The sequence below is a fragment of the Lagopus leucura genome, unplaced genomic scaffold (assembly GCF_019238085.1).
Source record: "Lagopus leucura isolate 7727_CA_CO unplaced genomic scaffold, USGS_WTPT01 Super-Scaffold_1, whole genome shotgun sequence".
Classification (NCBI taxonomy): domain Eukaryota; kingdom Metazoa; phylum Chordata; class Aves; order Galliformes; family Phasianidae; genus Lagopus; species Lagopus leucura.
In genome coordinates, this window is record NW_024962250.1 from 1,424,118 (window position 1) to 1,441,736 (window position 17,619).

A 17,619-nucleotide genomic window follows, 5' to 3' on the forward strand; every position below is an offset into this window, starting at 1 on the left:
CTAAGTTTTGAAGCAAAGTTTCAATCATAAGGATACCACCCAGTTTAGCCATATTGCTGTGCTTTTAATAGCTCAGATTCAGATTCACATTAACTATTTAGGATGACAGTTGTTGGTTTAAGTTACCTTTGAATTAACCTGATGTAGATGCAGATCCTTCTGGTGCATCTCCTGAAGACAGCGCTGTAGCTCATTCTGAAGCTGATTCCTTTCAGCCAAAACATGTTTGACTTCCTCAGGGGTGTCTGCACCTCCAGCAAGAGAGGCAGTTTCTAAAGCCTTAAGAAATATCAGTATATTCAGGTTAAACAGTAAAGGAATTTTCTAAATAATTCAACATTAAATATACATATGGACTACATAATGATTTCCTTTAAACAGGATAATTTCCTTCTTATAAGTTTATTTGACATGTGGAAGAAACTCTATTTACATAAAAACCTGCTTCTAAACGTTTTCAATCTACAAACTTCACTGAAAAAAAAAACTGCAAACAGTGTGAAGCACAAAAGTGGAAAAACAGAAAAGGCAGATGAATTTAAAATACCTTTTAAAAATCTAGTTTCTAATAAAAAAAAAATAATGGCATTCATAACAGGGTGAATGCAGCTGTTTTTTAAATATGAATTTAAAGTTAAAAGCCCAATTCACAAAAAGAATTCAACTTTACCACTAATAGAAAAGGACAAGATTGTGAGTACGTGGCAGGCCAATGCTATGATGTTAATCTCTAACAATGAAGGAAAGTAAGCCATCTTCAATGGTTTCTGGAATCTATTTTCTCATAAAATCGTGAAATAAAGACTTTTACCACATAAGGTACTTCGTAACCCAGCAGACACTGCAGTTCAGCAGCCCTTGTTTGTCATCTTGAACACACAAAAAAATGAACAGTATATGACAGCTATGAATTTTACCAGCCGAAACACTGTTTTTAGTGAAATTAATGGAAGATGCCTTACCTCTACTTCCTTTGGTACAGAAAAAAGCAAATGAAAACATTATTCCAAAATAACACTTTCCTTGAACCTTTAATGATAATCTATGAAAGCAGACAACTGGGTCTCAGATGCTGTCTTTCTAAATTTGGTATTTTGTTCCTGCCAGAAACAACTCCAGCTGCTTCAGGGAAAGGACAACGGTGCTTCCATTAGGCATCTGTCTCCCTTCTCCCCACAATTAGGTTCTATTCTCATCGACAAATAATTAAGAGATTGATTTAGGCTCTTATGACTTTGCTAGCATCAAGTATATGCTGTTGTTATCAATGTAAATTACCAAATTTCTTTTTGATCCTGTTAATAACATGTACCTGAAAACAGTCTGTAGAAATCATACATCTAAAAAACGTTCATGCAACCTGAAAGAGCACATATCTTGACTAGTTTTGCTTATCTCTTTATCTTGGATTCACAAGAAGTTAAAGATTCTCAGTTCAAATGCACACATCCTACAGTACAATTAGACTGTTTATCTCTTTAATTTCTTCTTTAACATGAACAAATCTCAATCTTTTCTGAATTTTCTTATTTTCTGCATCATGTTTTCACTCTTTCAAAACATTCTTACTGCAATGCTTCTGTGAAGCTGAGGTGAAGTGTACTGTAACATGCTTTGTGTCACTTTATCCACCATTTTTTCAACATCCAAAAACTTATTTAATTAACGCTGTTTTTCTTAAAGTAAGATGCAAGCAAGCAATCCTGTTCGTCCATCTGTATCAATAACATCAGTTAGACAAATTTAAAATTGGATTTAAAAAAACTTAAGATGTTCATTTCTCAAGAGAAGTTATGCTACTTCTGTATTTAATGATTTTGTGCATACTTGCAGATTATTATAAACACTGGCTCAGGAAGACATAGTATACATGACATTTTCAGCTGAGAGAAAAAGAACTAAGTATAGCCTGTGCCACAGGCTGCCTGGCAGCTAATTAAGTCTAAGAGCAAGCAAGGACTCAGTAACTGATAAACACATTGTTGGCACCCTACAAATCACCATACAGCATTCTACTTCTCTTTTGAATGTATCTCATAGGAACAAGTAGCAACATTGGTTTTATAATAGTGTGAACTGCAAATTACTCATGATAGGCAGAAAATTGGCACAAGAATTATAGACCCAAAGTTATTTTCCACCTAATAACGTAACACATTTTACCTCAGCTACTATGTAGGAATTCCTCTGAGAGTTATCTGAAAGCTTCATCCCTCTTGACTGGATAAAACTATGTGACAAAGCCATAAATCGCATTGCTCTTTTTTTTTCCCCTTTCCAATATAGATCTCTGTATTTATCAACACCCTGTCTGCTGCTGAATCATGCTCATGATCATTCACCAACTTTGAACTTCTTCATATTATATTCTAGATTTAACTAACCTAAAATAGCAATTTACAAAATTACTTAAGGAATTTACTAACATTATCAACTCTGTAAAGAGAAAATACAGCTACCTTACAGTATAACCATAACAAATTGATACTCCTTATTGGCTAAGAATTAACAACCATTACTGGCTCATGACAGTTCTTCACATTTTGTTTTATAACTATTCTTTTATTCATGAAGTTTCTTCGCATGCTTTTTACCCATTAAAATGTATTGCACCAGTGAGTTTTCTCTGTTATTTTATAAACATAACAAACTTCTTTTTTTCATTTAAAAGAAGTGGATCAATATCAACACACCTGATTCCATTTGAAAAGTGTTCTTAATTATTGCAACTCAATGATCTGATGTAGTTGTAGCTTGCTACTGGACTGGCCCCCAGAATAGTGAAATACACTCTATAGCATATCAGCCTTCACTATTTAGACTAACATACTAGATAATTCTCATTTAGGAAGCAAACTGCAAACTTAGTACAATGAACCAACTGAAGTAGGTTGATGCCTCCTGCTATATTCTGTTTACCTTGACTGGGTAAATGTTGCCAGTGGAGATTGATTTTTTAACAATTATGTCTTCTTGCAGCTTCTGCAGTTCTGCAATCTGATGGTCTTTCTCAGCAATTGTCATTTGATATTGATTTCGCAGTGCTTGGGACTCTGAGAGGAGGAGGTTCTTTTCCATCCTGAATGAGAAATAAAAAACTGGCTATTAAATGAAAATACACTATACAGAAGTCAATGAAAAGAATAAGGCTGTACAAATTGTTATTTCTAGAACAAGTCATGGCAATTTTAAAAAACTTACAGGCAAATGTGGTACATTTTATGAGTATTCTCAATACATATTTCCATTTGAAGATGTCTCTTCAAAATAGCATTCACAGAATTAGACACAAGGTGTGACATTATTCATTTGTCATAGGTGATAGAAGATGTCAACAGTGCAGAAGTGGACATGTGAATTTACAAAAACATTCCTCAAATGTGAAATGAAGACTATTTTCAATATGCAGTTGAGTCAAATATATGCAATATTTCAGACGTATACTTAACAACAAAAAATTGGGAGGAAATGTTCAGGTTTATCAACAGTAACTTTTACTGAGACAACAACATGATATCATCAAGCACAGAAATGAGATCCGTTAATTTTAGATCCATACACTGAAGTCACCAGCTGGAGAGAAGACATTCATTCAAGACTGAAATTTTACATCAATAAAGAGATAATTAGATAAAGATACAAGGATAACTGTAAACAAAGAAAATTGTGTGGAAGCTGACCGAGCACGTTATGAAAATATTCTTTTGATAAATTATACATCATTTTCTTTGTCAGTTATATATCACATTGAACTCAATGAAGAATTCTAAGCAAAAACCTTATGCATCACTTGTTAATTTAACTTAAACATTTATACCTCAATCCAGCAATTTCATTCCGGTATGATGCAATTTCTCTCTCAGTTTCTGCTTGGAAGGCTTTTGTCTGATGTAATGCCTTCTCCAAATCATCAACCTTGGCCTTCAGTTTTGATATTTCAACAGTTGCAAGGCTGGCTCCTTCTTTAGCCTACATTTAATAAACATGATTAGTAAACCGAAGGAAAAGTATATAATTGAAGTTTTATTAGTACCAGAATTCTAGTACAGAATTCTTTTGCTTTGCTTTTCCCATTTGCTTTTGTTTAACAGGAACATTTTCTAAACTCTCAAGATTTTACACATCTTGTTTAGTCATAGCATTCATAGCATATAGTTCATAGCACTCATGTAATTTGCAAAGTCATGCATTCTCTGCATTAAATGGAGAAGAAAAAAAAAACAAAAAACAACGTAGCCAGTTAAAACTTACCAATCTTTCCCTATCAATCTGAAGCACATCCAAATTACTTTTAAAATAATTTGTATCATTGATGCTGTTGCAAGCAATGGGAAATGAAGCTATGCCCCCCTGTTTAGTTTCAGAAGCTACCTTCTGCTTGCTGAGTTCCTGCAGCAATTTGTCTCGGTCATCCTGAAGACTGGCCATAGCCTTGGAAAATGCTTCAATCTGCTGAACATAATTCCCACATTCAGATGAGAGCCTGCTAATCTCCAGCTCACGGGTGACAAATGTCCTACAGAGATTTTCAATTTCATCAGCAATCTGATCAACTGTAACAATATTTGCAGGATCAAAAAGTACCTTTTTCAGAAGACCACTTTCCTTGAGTATACTGACAAGACGGGATTTAAAGCTACCAAATTCAGCTTCAAGTTCAACTCCTTTCTTTTTCTCAGACTTGAGTTCTGATGTGTATTTGCTCTGAAGTATACTTAAGTCCTCTATTATCCTATCTCTATCATTTTGTAGAGCAGTCATTGCTTTGCCAAAGGCCTCATTCTGGGATCTCAGCTCTCTATTCTGAGACTGAACTTCTACTATCATCTCTGTAAAAGCATCGGGTTCATATCCATGCTCAAGTTTCTGAAATGTCTTACTGTGTTCCCCATCTGCATCCTTAGTATTTCTGCCTAGTGATTTCTGGACACTGTCAGTCTTCTGAAGTTTTTCTCCATACAGTCCATTGGATGCACTTTTTTTTTTCTGAATGCTACCACAAGTTAACAGTTTCTCTCCAGACTCAGAAACAAGTTTCTCTTTGTTTAATGATGCAATTAAAGATTCTAAATCGTTTACTTTAGATACTAATTTTTTATTTTCATGTTCCAAAGATACAACAGTATCCATTTGCAGTTGACTGGACAGTTGCACCTCTTTTATTTGTTTCTGAAGATCATATTTTTCCTGTTCAAGGCCTTTAATGAAATCTAATTTTTGCTTAAGTAAGTCTTTTAATTGATGATCTTTCAGAGATAAAACTTGGTTAAGATCTTCCCTATACTTTATTAGCTGGGCATTTAGCATTGCATTTTCAGAATGAAGATCATCTATCCGATTAAGTAGTACCCTTAATTCTTGTTTCAAAGCATTATTCTCACTCGCATTGCCAACTATAAGATTGTCTCGTTGACTAATGACATTTTGGTGAAGATGCTCCAGTTCTTTGTATTTTGAAAAAAGGTCATCACGATCATTCTGAAGAGATGACATTGACTTTTTAAAAGCATCTAGTTCACTGGCAATTGCAGCCTTATCTTGACCTGCCTTATCTGCTTTCATCTGGAGATTTCTCAGTTCATTTTCCATCTTTTGACAGGACTCCTCAGACTGTTCTTTCTCTCTCTGTAGTGAATGGAACTGACGCTCATATTCTTTGATTTGTTCTCTATGTTGAGTCTGTACCTGAATCAGATAGTCAGAAATTCCATCACTTTTTGAAGAAATGAGTAAGGAAATTTCTTTATCCTTATTATTCAGCATGATTTTCATTTGCTCAGAAATGGTAATTTGCTTCTCCAACTCAGCATTAATTTTTTCCTTTTCAGCAAGAAGGTTTTGCAGTTCTTGTTCTTGTCTTGTAAAATTACTTTCCAGAACTTTTATCTCACTTCCAGAACTTTTACTATTCTCTATAAGATGATTCAGAGAGTTATTTTCCTTCAGGAGTGCTTGCAAAGCTTCTTCTTTTGACTGCAGAGCATTCTCCAACTCTTGCTGCCTATTAAAAAAAAGTACATTTTCTTCCTTTATTTTGCGGAGCTCTTCATGCCATGGTATATTAGCAGATTTTTGCCTTAAATACAGTTCATCCTTTGTTTCCTGTCCCACAGAATATTTGATACTCAGTTCCTGAATCTGAGTCATTTTGTCTTTCAATTCATCTTGCAGGGACATTATTCTTTTATTACTGTTTTCTATTTGTATCTCTTTACTCTGGATAGCCTCTTTGAACTGTGTTTCCCAGGTTTTCATTTCAGTGATTACCCTGTCCCGGTCATTTTGAAGAGAGGACATACATTTTGCAAAAGCAGCTAAGCGTGCCAAAGCTGCATTCAAATCTGCCTGAAGCTTCTTGTTTTCAGAGTCCTTAAAGCTAATCTCTTCTTGCAATCCTTGAATCTCACTAATTGCCCTATCTTTTTCTCTCTGAAGGGCACTGTGTCTTTCCTCTAAGTTCAAAAATTCTCCTTTGTGAACCAATGTTAATTGTTTAAAATTTAGCTCCAGTTCTGTCATATATTCTCTCTTCTGAATTTCCAGTTCATCTTCTTTCCTCTTAAGTTCATTTCTCCAATTAAGATTCTCAGCTGTAAGCCTGTCTACTTCTTTCTTTGACTGATCCAACAAGTTTACCTGTGAAGACAGCTTTTCATTGAGATGGGATATTTCTTCATTCGATTTGGTAAGCTTTTCTGACATATTACTTAAATCTTTTTCAAATTTTTCGTTTTTTGACTGTGACAATTTCACAGACCTTTCCAAATCCAGGATCAGCTCCTGGAATTTTATAGAATCCTTTTGCAAATGGTTGATCTCCTGCTGTTTCTCCTTTAAGAGTTCTTGTAATTCTTTTGTTCTGTTTTTATTTCCACTATTATCTCTCTGTGCACATTTTACCTTCTCCTCAAACAGTTTTACTAGTTGTAGCTGCTGTTCTTCTTTTTCTCTAATCACATTACACTTCTCTGCCTTTAATTCTTCCAGTTGCTGTAAAAGTACATTATTCTGCACTTGTGCTGATTTCATTGTATCAGTAAGATGATCAACCTCTTTAATATGATTAAGCAATTCTGTCTCAAGGAATTCCCTCTCATTCTTTACTTTGTAAGAACTTTCTTGTGCATTTTCTAATTCCTCTTGTAAGAGACATTTATCATCTTCTAAAATCTTAACTTTTTCATTTAGACTAACAATTTCTCGTGTAAGATTTTTACACTCCATGTTCAGCTTTGTAATACAATGATTTTTATGGTCCAAAGACTTTTCAGTTTCTTTCACTTTTTCTGAAATTAATTTTCTTTCTTGTTCCTTTTCAGAGAGTTTATCTCTTAGCACATTAATGTCTTTTAACAATGATTCATTCTCATATAACGCATCTCTGATTTTAGATTGCATATCATTTTGGTACACTTCCATTTGAACTTGGAGCTCTCCCAGAGCTGCTTTAGTTACAGTGATGTTATTATGAAGGATGTCATTTTCATCCTGAATTTTCTCTAAAGCCTGCTTTAAATTTTCAGAAGTTTGTTTCAGCTGTTCATTTTCCTCCTTTAGCTGACTATTCTGTTGAGTGAGTTCATGAAGACGAGTCTGGTGTTCTTCCATTCTTGCCTCTTGTTCACATATCTGCCTTTTTGCTTTAGTCTGTAATTCATCAACTTCCAATTTCTTGGATTCACTAAGTTTTTTCAGCTGATCCTTAATCACTTCATTTTCATCAGTGAGTTTCTGAAACTGTTTCTCAAGAGCCTCCTTCTCTGATTCCCCTTCCCTGAGTCTCTGAATAGCCTCTTGTTTCTCTTTTCTAGTGACATCAATAACTTGCCTCATATCTGCTATTTTACTACTGATATTCTCATAAGCCTGAAGGAGGGATTCATACTCTTGCTTTAATTCACTGTGTTTAGCCTTCCAACCTGTTAATTCAACTGTCTGAGAATCTTTTAAGGTATTTAGCTGGAAAGAAAAGGCCTCTTTTTCCTGAACTATTGTCTCCATCGTAGATTTAAGACTTTCACATGCAGCAGTGAGGTTTTCATTTTCAGCCAACAGTCTAGCATTTTCAGAAACAAGGCTCTCCTCTTCAGACAATACAGAAACAGTATTTGAACTTTGCTTTTCTCTACCAAGCTCTAACAACAAGCGTTCAAGCGTGCTTGTCTTGTTCACCAGTTCCTCTCTTTCCAGTAATAGCTTATCAATCTGGTCTTTTAGATATTTATTTTCTCTCAGAGCTTCTTTACGTGATATTAAAGCTGCTTGTAATTTTCTTTGAAGGTGGTCTTTGGACTTCTCTTCCGCTATAGTCCTTTGTCCTTGTGGTTTAGAATCACCTACGTTAACAGTTTTTGAAAGTGGCTCCTGAACAATTTCCATTTCTTTCTGGGTTTTATAGTCCGCTGCTTCTTTCAGAGTAGTTTTCCCAGAGTAACCAGTCTTAGATAGTTGAAAAGAGGTGCCTTTACTTTGTAATTTTCCTTGAAGAGAACCACCTTCTGAACAAAACTCTACCAGTTCTTTTTCAGTATCATTTTCTTCTTTAAACTCTTTGCATGACACTACAGGAGTACTTATCTCAGCCTTCTCACGTAGCAAACAAAGTTCTGTCAGAAGCTTTTTGTTTTCTTCATTGACATGCTTTAACTCCCTTTTCTTATTGATTAGTTTCAAATTGGACTCCTCTAAATGATGAACAAGCTCCTCTTTTTCATTCTTTATTTCTTCAAGTTCTGCTTTGTAACGGTGGATTTCTTCTTGGCCGTCCTTTAGAGCTTCTTTTAACAATTCCTTTTCAAGATCAAGTTTCTCCTTAAAATCTTTAAGTGAAGAATGCAAAGCTTCTATTTCCTCATTCTTTTCTGCTATTTCCTTATTAGCTTCCTTTCTCAGTTTCTGCAGCTTCTCCTGGCTCATCCTGTAATCCTCCTCATTTTTTTTAACAAGTGTTTCTTTCTCATTATTTACACATTCCAGCATCATCTTCATGTCTGCAGTTTCAGTCAAGAATGTTTTCAGCTTTGTCTGCATCTGCTTTATATCCTCCAAAACGCTATCTTTACATTGTTCCTGGTACTGCTCCTGTTCTATCATGGAGTCAACTGCTTTTATTCCACCACCACCAAATTCAACTAATATTTTTCTCAGCTCTTCCTTCAACATTTCTGTTTCCTCCTGAAGCTTTACATAATTGTCTCTTAGTTCTTCTAATTCAGTATCTTTACTTGTCACTGAAGTGATTAGGTTTTCTGACTCTTTAAAGGATGCAGCCTGAACCTTGTTTCTTGATTTGTTGGATTCCAAATTCTTTAGGTCACTTTCTTCTTCCCCTGTCTTAGGAGAGACAAGCTCTTTCCCAAGATGTTTTTCTAATTGATTCAAGCCAAACTCTTTAAATTTTCTTTGAAGATCTTCCCAGAGAGCTTTATGCTCTAGTTTGACATTCTTCAAGTGTGTTTGTTCATCAAAATCTGCTGTAAGTTTAGTGTGCTCTGTCCCCTCTTTCTGAAATTTTCTTACATCTTCTTCCCTGACCAAAAGATCTCTCTGCAAGTCTTCTTTTTCTAACTGAATTACATTAGTTTCATTGTTAGAGTCCAAACACTTTCTCTTGTCCCTGGCACTGAGCTTTTCAGAACTGGAATTTTTCAACAATTCTTCCTCCTTAACTTCAGAGTTCATCATTTCAAGAGCTATTAAGAGCTGTGAATGTTTCTCTTCATATGCTCTTACTTTTTCATCAAGCATAGTTTGCATATGAGCAAGCATGTTATCCTTTTCCTCTAAAGATTTTAGGTTCTGCTCACAGATAATTTGTTTTTCAGCAATGACATCATTTAGTTTTGCAATATTGGCCTGAAGTTCCTCTATATAAGTGGCCTTTGCCAACAAGATATCATTCAAGTCACTTATTTTGACATCTTTTTCTCTAAGCTGTTGCTTCAGAGTTCCAAGATAGGTCTCAAAATCTATATTTTGATCTTCAGCTAGTTTCAGCTTGTCCGTTAACTCCTCAACTTTCTTCAACAACCCCTCTCTTTTTCCTTTCTCTTTCTCTATTTCTTCCTGCCCACTCTTCTCTAGTTTTGCGATTTTTTGCATTAGATCTCTTCTTATTATCAATGCTGCTTGAAGTTTCTTCTTCAGATTCTCTTTTTCCTTGCCAAGTTTCTCAAGATTAAGATACATCTCCTCCTTTTCTTTCATTAAATCTTTAAAAACAGCTTCTCTGTTGCTTAATACAACCTGACTACATTCCAGCTCTTTCTTACAGTCCTCAAGTTCCTGCAACACTCGATTTAGTTCTCCTATGGAATGATTATGAGCAGACTCAAGAGCCTGCAGTTTGCTGTTTAATGCATTCCTCTCTTCAGAAAAATTCAGCATTTCACTAGACAATGATTCCATGATCTGGGTAACAGAACAGTCCTTTTCTTTCATTTGCTGGCTTAGACCAGAAATTAAATCCTTTTGCTGATTTACTTGTGAAGTTAAGTCTTCTATGAGTTGATCTTTTCTTCCCATATCTTCAAGGAGACTTGCTACTTTTTTGCCATCAACATGCAGTTTTTCTTGACTGGTCCTTACTACTTCTTCTGATTTATTTATCTTGTCCTGAAGAAATTCAATCTGCCTATTCTTTTCTTGCAAAAGAGATTCTTGTTTACATAAAGTTTCCTTGACAGCAATCATTTCTTGTGATAGGCATTCAATTTCAGATTCATAGGTACCCTTCATTTTATCAATATCATTCTGTAGCAACTCCTTCTCTTTCTCAAGTGACTGCGTATTTTTTAATTCATCTTTTATGACATCTATTTCTTTCTGTTTTTCTAAAAGAACCAGCTGCAATTGTTCTCTTTCTACTTCTTTGCTTAAAATAGTAGATATCAGAGTGGAGAATTTTTCCAATTGTATTTTACCATCAGTTAGCTGTAGTTGGGAATCTGAAGTCTTTGCATTCTTTTCTTTACATAAAAGCCTACTATTAAGTAAATGAGATAAGCTTTGAGTTATTTCCTCTTTGGTAAGATCCAGTTCCTCCTGTAAAGACTGGATTTTGCTATCCTTGGATTTCATTTCACTTTCTAAACAGTCCAATTGTTCAGTAAGATTTTTAATTTCTAAAGTTGCCCTATCAAGTTCTGTCACCCATTTGTTTTCTGACTCAAGCAGACTTTGCTCTAGATTTTCAAATTTAAGTTCTAATTTAGAAAGTTCTTCACCCTTCGCACTAACCTGCATCTGTAACTTCTCTTTTTCAGTCTTCATCTGCAGTTGGACAGCATCTATCTGCATTCTTGAGTAATTCTCACTGGCTTCTAGTTTTCCATTCATTTCTTGGAGCTCTTCCAATTTCTTTTCCAAATGATTTTGAGATGCAACAAGTTGTGTGTTTTCAGCCATAAGTTTAGCAGCATCTTCTTGTAGCATATTTTTTTCATTCACTAAAGCCTCTACTTGGTGTTGCAGACTACCTATTAAAAGTGCACTTTCGTGGCTGTCTTGAGATGATTTAGAATTTACATTATTCAACTCCAACTTTAGACATGCTATATTATCTGCCTGTTCAGTGCAAGTCAAACGCAGAGACTCTACAGCCAATTCTTTTTGCTGTAATTCTTGTTTACATGTACTTATTTGGTTTAGTGCTTTACAGTATTCACTTTTCACAGTCTGAAGCTCAACTGTCAAAGAATCGACTTTCTTCTGATTAATATTAAAGCTTTCATTTTTCTCCTGAAATTCCTTAGTAAGGTTTTTCATAGCTGCACCGCTTTTTTCTAATTCTTCTTTGAGAATCTCAATCTCATTAGAGAGACCACTTATGTTCTTATTTGCCAACTGTAGACTGGAATCCTTCTCCTTCACAGAATTATGCAGTTCGGCAATAACTTCTTCTTTTTTATTAAGAGCTGCATTAAACTCTGTTCTTAGTTCATACTGTGCTTCAATTTTTTCCTGAAGAGACAAAAAGGCATCTTCTTTCTCCTGGATTAGTTCCTTAGATTTTTGTAGTTCTTGTGTTAGTACATGTACTTGACTTTGGAGCTGAGAGATTAAATTTATCTTCTCTTCATCTTCCTGTGCTTTCTCCTTCAGAGCATTGAGAAGAGTTTTATTTTCTGTAAGAGAGGATTCATTTTCTGATAAGGACTGATCCTTTTCTATTATTACGTTCTTCTGATGTTGTACTTCTTTTTGTAAATTCACTTTTACTTCCTCCAGCTCCACTAACTGTTTCCTTAAGACAACACATTCATTCTCCTTTTCTTGAAGTTGCATCTTTAAGTTCTCACTGAATAATGAAATATTATTTACAGTTAAATCTTTCTCTGAAACAAGTACTTTTAATTGTTCTGCTTCTGAAGTTAAAAGTTCTAACTGTTTCTGCTGCAAAATGGATGATTCCTGTACATCAGAAAGGCATGCTTTTAAACTAACGTATTCATCTATCTTTTGTTTTAAACATTCATCCTTCTGTGCAATTGAATCATTCAACTCTGCTGCTTTTTCTGTCAAATTTCTAAGTTGATACTGAAGGTCAGAAATAACCTCCATATTCTCAGACAGTTGAACCCTAAGTATATCAGACTCTTCAGATTTATCTTTTAGTAACTTTAATTCTTGAGCTTGCTTCTTACATTCATTTTCTTTTTCCTGCATTGTCTGTTTAAGCTGGCTGGCTTCAAAACCTAGGGTTTGTATTTGGTTTTGCAGATCTGAAATGACTTGCAAATATTGCCCTTCTCCTGCCATTTTACTATCCTTCATTTGTTGTAGCAAAACATCCTTCTCAGAAATAAGAATCTCTTTCCTTTCCACGAGAGTTTTTAGGTTTTCTTTTTCAACCACGAGGCCATCAATTTGGTCCTTCAGAGCTAAAATACTATGACTCTGTTGGGACAAGTGTGAAGTTAAAGTAGCTATTTCTTCTGATTTTTTCATTATCATTCCATTAAGGTTTTCAATTTCTACTTTCAATTTTTCATTTTCTAGAGCTGCTGTGTGTGCTAGTTGCCTTGCAGAAGTAGTATCAGATTGTTGCTGTACCAACTGTGACTGAAGAATTTCATATTCATGTGACTTCTTGCTCAATAGGTTTGAAAGGTCCTCCTTTTTATGCTTAAGCTCAGTCACTTCTTTGCTTACTTGCTGTAGCTGATTATTTAACACTGAACTTTCTTCAATTTTGTCAGAAACCTGCTTACGAAACTTTTCAAGTTCTGAACCCTGACTTTTTAGAGTCAGGTCTCTTTCTCCTACCCACTGAGATAACTTTGTTTTATCCTCTTTAAGATTTTTGATTTCTTCCTGCAACTCTACAATATAAGATTTACTGTCTTCAATTTCCTTATGCAGTGAATCACATTGAAAGATTTTTTCTTCTAGACTCTTGCTCTTAGCTTCAAAATCCAAAGCTAATCTTTGAACTTGCTCTTGCAGCAGTAAATTATTTTCCTTACTCTGGCTGAGCTCTTGTATTAGGGTACTACATTCAGATAACTTACTATTTAACATTTCTTCTTTCTTTGTTTCTTTGTCTGTAGCATCCTTCAGTTGAATGAGAACTGATTGCATTTGTTCACTCAACTGTTGTGCTTGTTCCTTGCTTTCAGACAACTGACCAGCTAACACATTGCATTCCTTTGTTTTCTTCTGCAGCTGTTCTGCAACTGAATTTTCTTTTTGCTTTGCAGCTATTGAGAGTTGTTCAATCTCTTTTGCTAGAGTGGCTTTTTCACTGTTTAGTACTGAAAGAGTTTTTTGGTATTCAGCATCGCTAACAGATAACTTGCTTTCCATTTCTGCTACAGCCTGGATTTTCTTTAATAATTCACATTCCTTCACATCCAGAAGTTTGGACAAATTCTCATTTTCACTGACTAACTGTTGCTTCTCTTTTTTCACTTTACCTATACTTTTTTTCAGATGTTCATTTGCTTTCACTTGCTCTGCCAATTTTGTTTCTTTCCCCTCAAGATCTGCCTGCAACCGCTTATTAGCTGATGCTTTCTCCTGTGTCTCTATTTCCATCTTGTTAATTTGTTTCTGTATTTCACTTAATTGGTTACTAAGCTCTTCACAACATGTCTCTTTGGCTTTAAGATCTTCAGTTAATTTAAGTTTGGTCTCTTCATTTTGTTGCTCCAAAAACTCAAGCTTCTTATCTAATGAAACAATGATCTCTTGTTTCTCCTGTAATTCTTTTTTAATTGTTTCCTGGTGTTCAGTATGTTCTGTGAGCTTCCTAGATAACTGAGCCAACTCTTCATCTTTTTTAGCATCTTCCAAAACTAGTTTGTTGTATGAATCTTTAATAGATTTTAACTCATTTTCAAGAGTCTGTTCTTTATTCTCTTTCTCTTTAAGCAAACTGTTCCATTTTTCTTTCAGAGTGTTATTTTCCTCAATCTGAGATTTCAAATATTCAGCTTCTTTTCTTTGTTTATTCTCAGTTTCTTGTAGCTTTTCAGATGATTTGCTAATTTGTTCTTTCAGCAAAGTAATTTGTGACTCACACTCCATAAGATTGTTACGGTATGCGACATGATTGGCCTTGATTTCAGAACGGAGATCCTTAACTGTAATGCTGTACTCACTGATTTGTCTTATCAGTTCCTCATTTTCTTTAGTTTTAGCTTCATTTTCAACTCTAATTCTTTCCAGTTCTAGTCTCATTGTATTACTCTTCTCAGAAAGGACAGATATTTTCACACTTGTATCTCTTACATCAGCTGTTTGTACTTCTTTCAGTAAATCAGCCTCCCTTTCAGCCTTCGATAAAGCCTCTTCTATCCCCCGTATTTCTTCATTTTTGCATTGCACTTGATGCTTCAGAATGATAACTTGTTCTGAATATTCCGTCATATTCAAAGACAAGGCAGATAACTCCCTCTCTTTTTCTGCCAGTGCTTCTTTAAGATGATCAATTTCTCTTTCACGTTTCTGGAGATCTTGAATAAGTTGAGATCGTTCCTCTAAATGGCTCGTATTCAATTTGTCAAGTTCCTCATTTGCCTGGTCAAGATCCAGCTGCATTGATTCCACCATATCATCTTGTTTCAAAGTCTAAACATCAAGAAAACAATGTTACAAGAATAATTAAAAGGTACATTAGAAGGAAAATGGAAGATACACTCCTTATGTAAATCTAATATTTAGACTAATCCATCACTCACAAACAATCCTTGAACTAATGACTGTATGGAAACTGTTGAGTCACAGCCTGAACCACTGATTGATCACCTGAGGCAAGGACTGGGTCAGCCGTGGGAGCACAGGTGAAAGCAATTCACCTGTGTGGCCAGAAGACCCCATTTAAGGGCTGACTAGCACTAGGGAAGGATCTCTTTTTGGAAATTCCGTCTTTTTGGAATCTTTCATCCCAAGCTTGAATCTTTAAATATGGGTGAGCATTCCTTCTCTGTTTGTTTCTTTCCATTTCTCCATTATATTCTTTCCAACTGTAACACCACAATACTTTTATCAACTGTAACAATGACCTACCCAACAGTACAATCACAAGACAATGTTACATTTTAGATTGTTTTAGCATACAGAAAGGTCAGTGTATAAAATCTGCAGTATAATTAATGCTCAAGGTTGTTGGTTTTTTTTCTCACATTTAAATGAACCATTTCAAAATACAAGAAAGATCCTTATTTTCATTTTATGAGTTACCTTTTCCTTCAGTGTAGCAACTTTTTCCGTTAGATCACTGATGACTTTTTTCTGCTCAGCGTTCTCCACTTCATACACACTGCATTTCTTTAAGGCTTCTTTCAGCTTAGTATTAAAAATAAAGATTTAGATCATAGAAACATATTTAAAATGTGATGTTCGAATAGTAAGATTGAACTTACCTAAAAGAGGTATTCATATAATGAAATTAATTAAGACAACATTTCACTCAAAATACACAATACATTCATGCAAATCACTGTGGTGTGGCAAGTAATCGTTACACCCAACTTTAAGCAAAGTAATTAGATGATGTAAACAAAGCTGCAATGAAACAAAAGAGCCAAATCCTTTGGCTAGAAAAGCAGCAATTTTACTTCTGGAATACAAATCAAAAGTTAAGGCCAATGTTCACCAGTTCTAATAAATTATATACTATTTAGTAACTTACGTTTTGTTCACTATGCACAAACTTCTCTCCCAGCTCTTTGTTCAACAGATCCCTTTCTTGAAGCAGTTTTCTCAAAGTTTCAATTTGTTCTAGTTTTTCTGTTAAGCTTAGCAGTTTTTCTTCTTTTTCTCCAAGTGAAGTTTCAAGGAAACTATTTCGGTCGCTCAACCTGAGAAGAAAGCACATACATAGACCTTTGATAACTAAATTCCATCTTGAAAACAAAGTTTGCTTTAGGCTTTCTAGTTTATTAGCCCCCAGACTGTGTCCCTAAAAAAATAATCATTTCTACAATTTCCATTTAAACTTCCAAGTCCAAAAGTATCTTGACCGCAATCAGAAACAAGTATCAATTTTACATGTTTTAACAGATGACACTTCTGGTCCGTTAGAAATTTAAGTTTAAAGCAAAGAAAGCAAATCCTCAATGGAGTTATAAAGAGCCTTTATTTTACCCTTTCAGCTGCTCATTCAATCCAGAGACCAGAATTTGATGCTTTTCGGCATCTCGAATCTGTTGATTGCGTAACTGGGTGAGCTGACTTTGAAAACGTTCATTTTCATTCTGCAACAAAAAGTTAATCAAGAGGATTACTGCACACATAGAATAGCATAAGAGAACTAGAGTTCCAAAAATCTGACTCATTAGAAGATTTACATCTTATGTAACAAGAGACTGTTAGCATATTAGCACTCATCAGTTCAAAATACAACATTAATATCATAAGTTCAGATAGATGCAACCCACCTTTCAGAAATACTTCCTACAGTGTTGCTATACTAGAATGAACTCAAGGATTGTTGCTCTATACCCAAAGCAACACACATACTGTGTTAAGACACCTTATTTAATTGATCTTCAAAAGGGGAAGCTACTGCTTTGAAAACACACTTTCCTCATTGATTTGAAGATAATACTAAAGGGGCATGTTTTTTTCAACCTGAAGGAATGCAAAAAATCTGCAGGAGACTAAATTAGCATAAAGGGAGTTGCAGAGAAAAGAAGAAAAAGAAAGCGAGCTCCATTCACACACTTAAAAAAGAAAACAACAAAAAACAATGCAAATGCCCTACTCTAGTCAGATTCACAGCACCCATTCAAAAATAAAACCACAAAAATATCTAATGGCAACCAAAAAGCAAAACACATATTCAGAACCAACATCAAAAAGGACAAACGTGGCAAACTTGTCACCTCTAATGAAAATAAGCTAGCATTCTGGAGGAGGCAGAACACACCTGTACCGCCCTCAATAGCTGCCCTTCTTCCTTTACATCAAACGTTACCTGTATCAAAAGGTTTTGTTAAAAGATTCTCAGATATTAATAAGTTTGTTTTGTATCTTAAATTAATTATAAATAAATGGATAGGTGCAAATTAGCAGGTAAGGAATATGAGCAATGTACCAAACTCAAGGAGCATGAGAAGAGATCAGTTGTGTCATTTTGTGGAAATTAGGTTTAGAAAGTATTGAACATAGTAA

At 34.9% G+C, this 17,619-nt stretch overlaps 1 protein-coding gene across 1 annotated transcript in view; it reads right to left on the reverse strand.

Moving 5' to 3' along the window:
- Positions 1–17,619, reverse strand: part of LOC122176949 (golgin subfamily B member 1-like) — a 43,158-nt gene that overhangs the window by 5,422 nt on the left and 20,117 nt on the right. Inside the window, exons 18-25 of the mRNA XM_042865969.1 lie at positions 16,591–16,700; positions 16,136–16,304; positions 15,685–15,789; positions 9,411–15,072; positions 4,372–9,362; positions 3,818–3,969; positions 2,920–3,079; positions 127–279 (exon numbers count right to left, since the gene is read on the reverse strand). Of these exons, the coding sequence (XP_042721903.1) occupies positions 127–279; positions 2,920–3,079; positions 3,818–3,969; positions 4,372–9,362; positions 9,411–15,072; positions 15,685–15,789; positions 16,136–16,304; positions 16,591–16,700 (11,502 nt within the window). The remainder of the gene's footprint in view (positions 1–126; positions 280–2,919; positions 3,080–3,817; positions 3,970–4,371; positions 9,363–9,410; positions 15,073–15,684; positions 15,790–16,135; positions 16,305–16,590; positions 16,701–17,619) is intronic.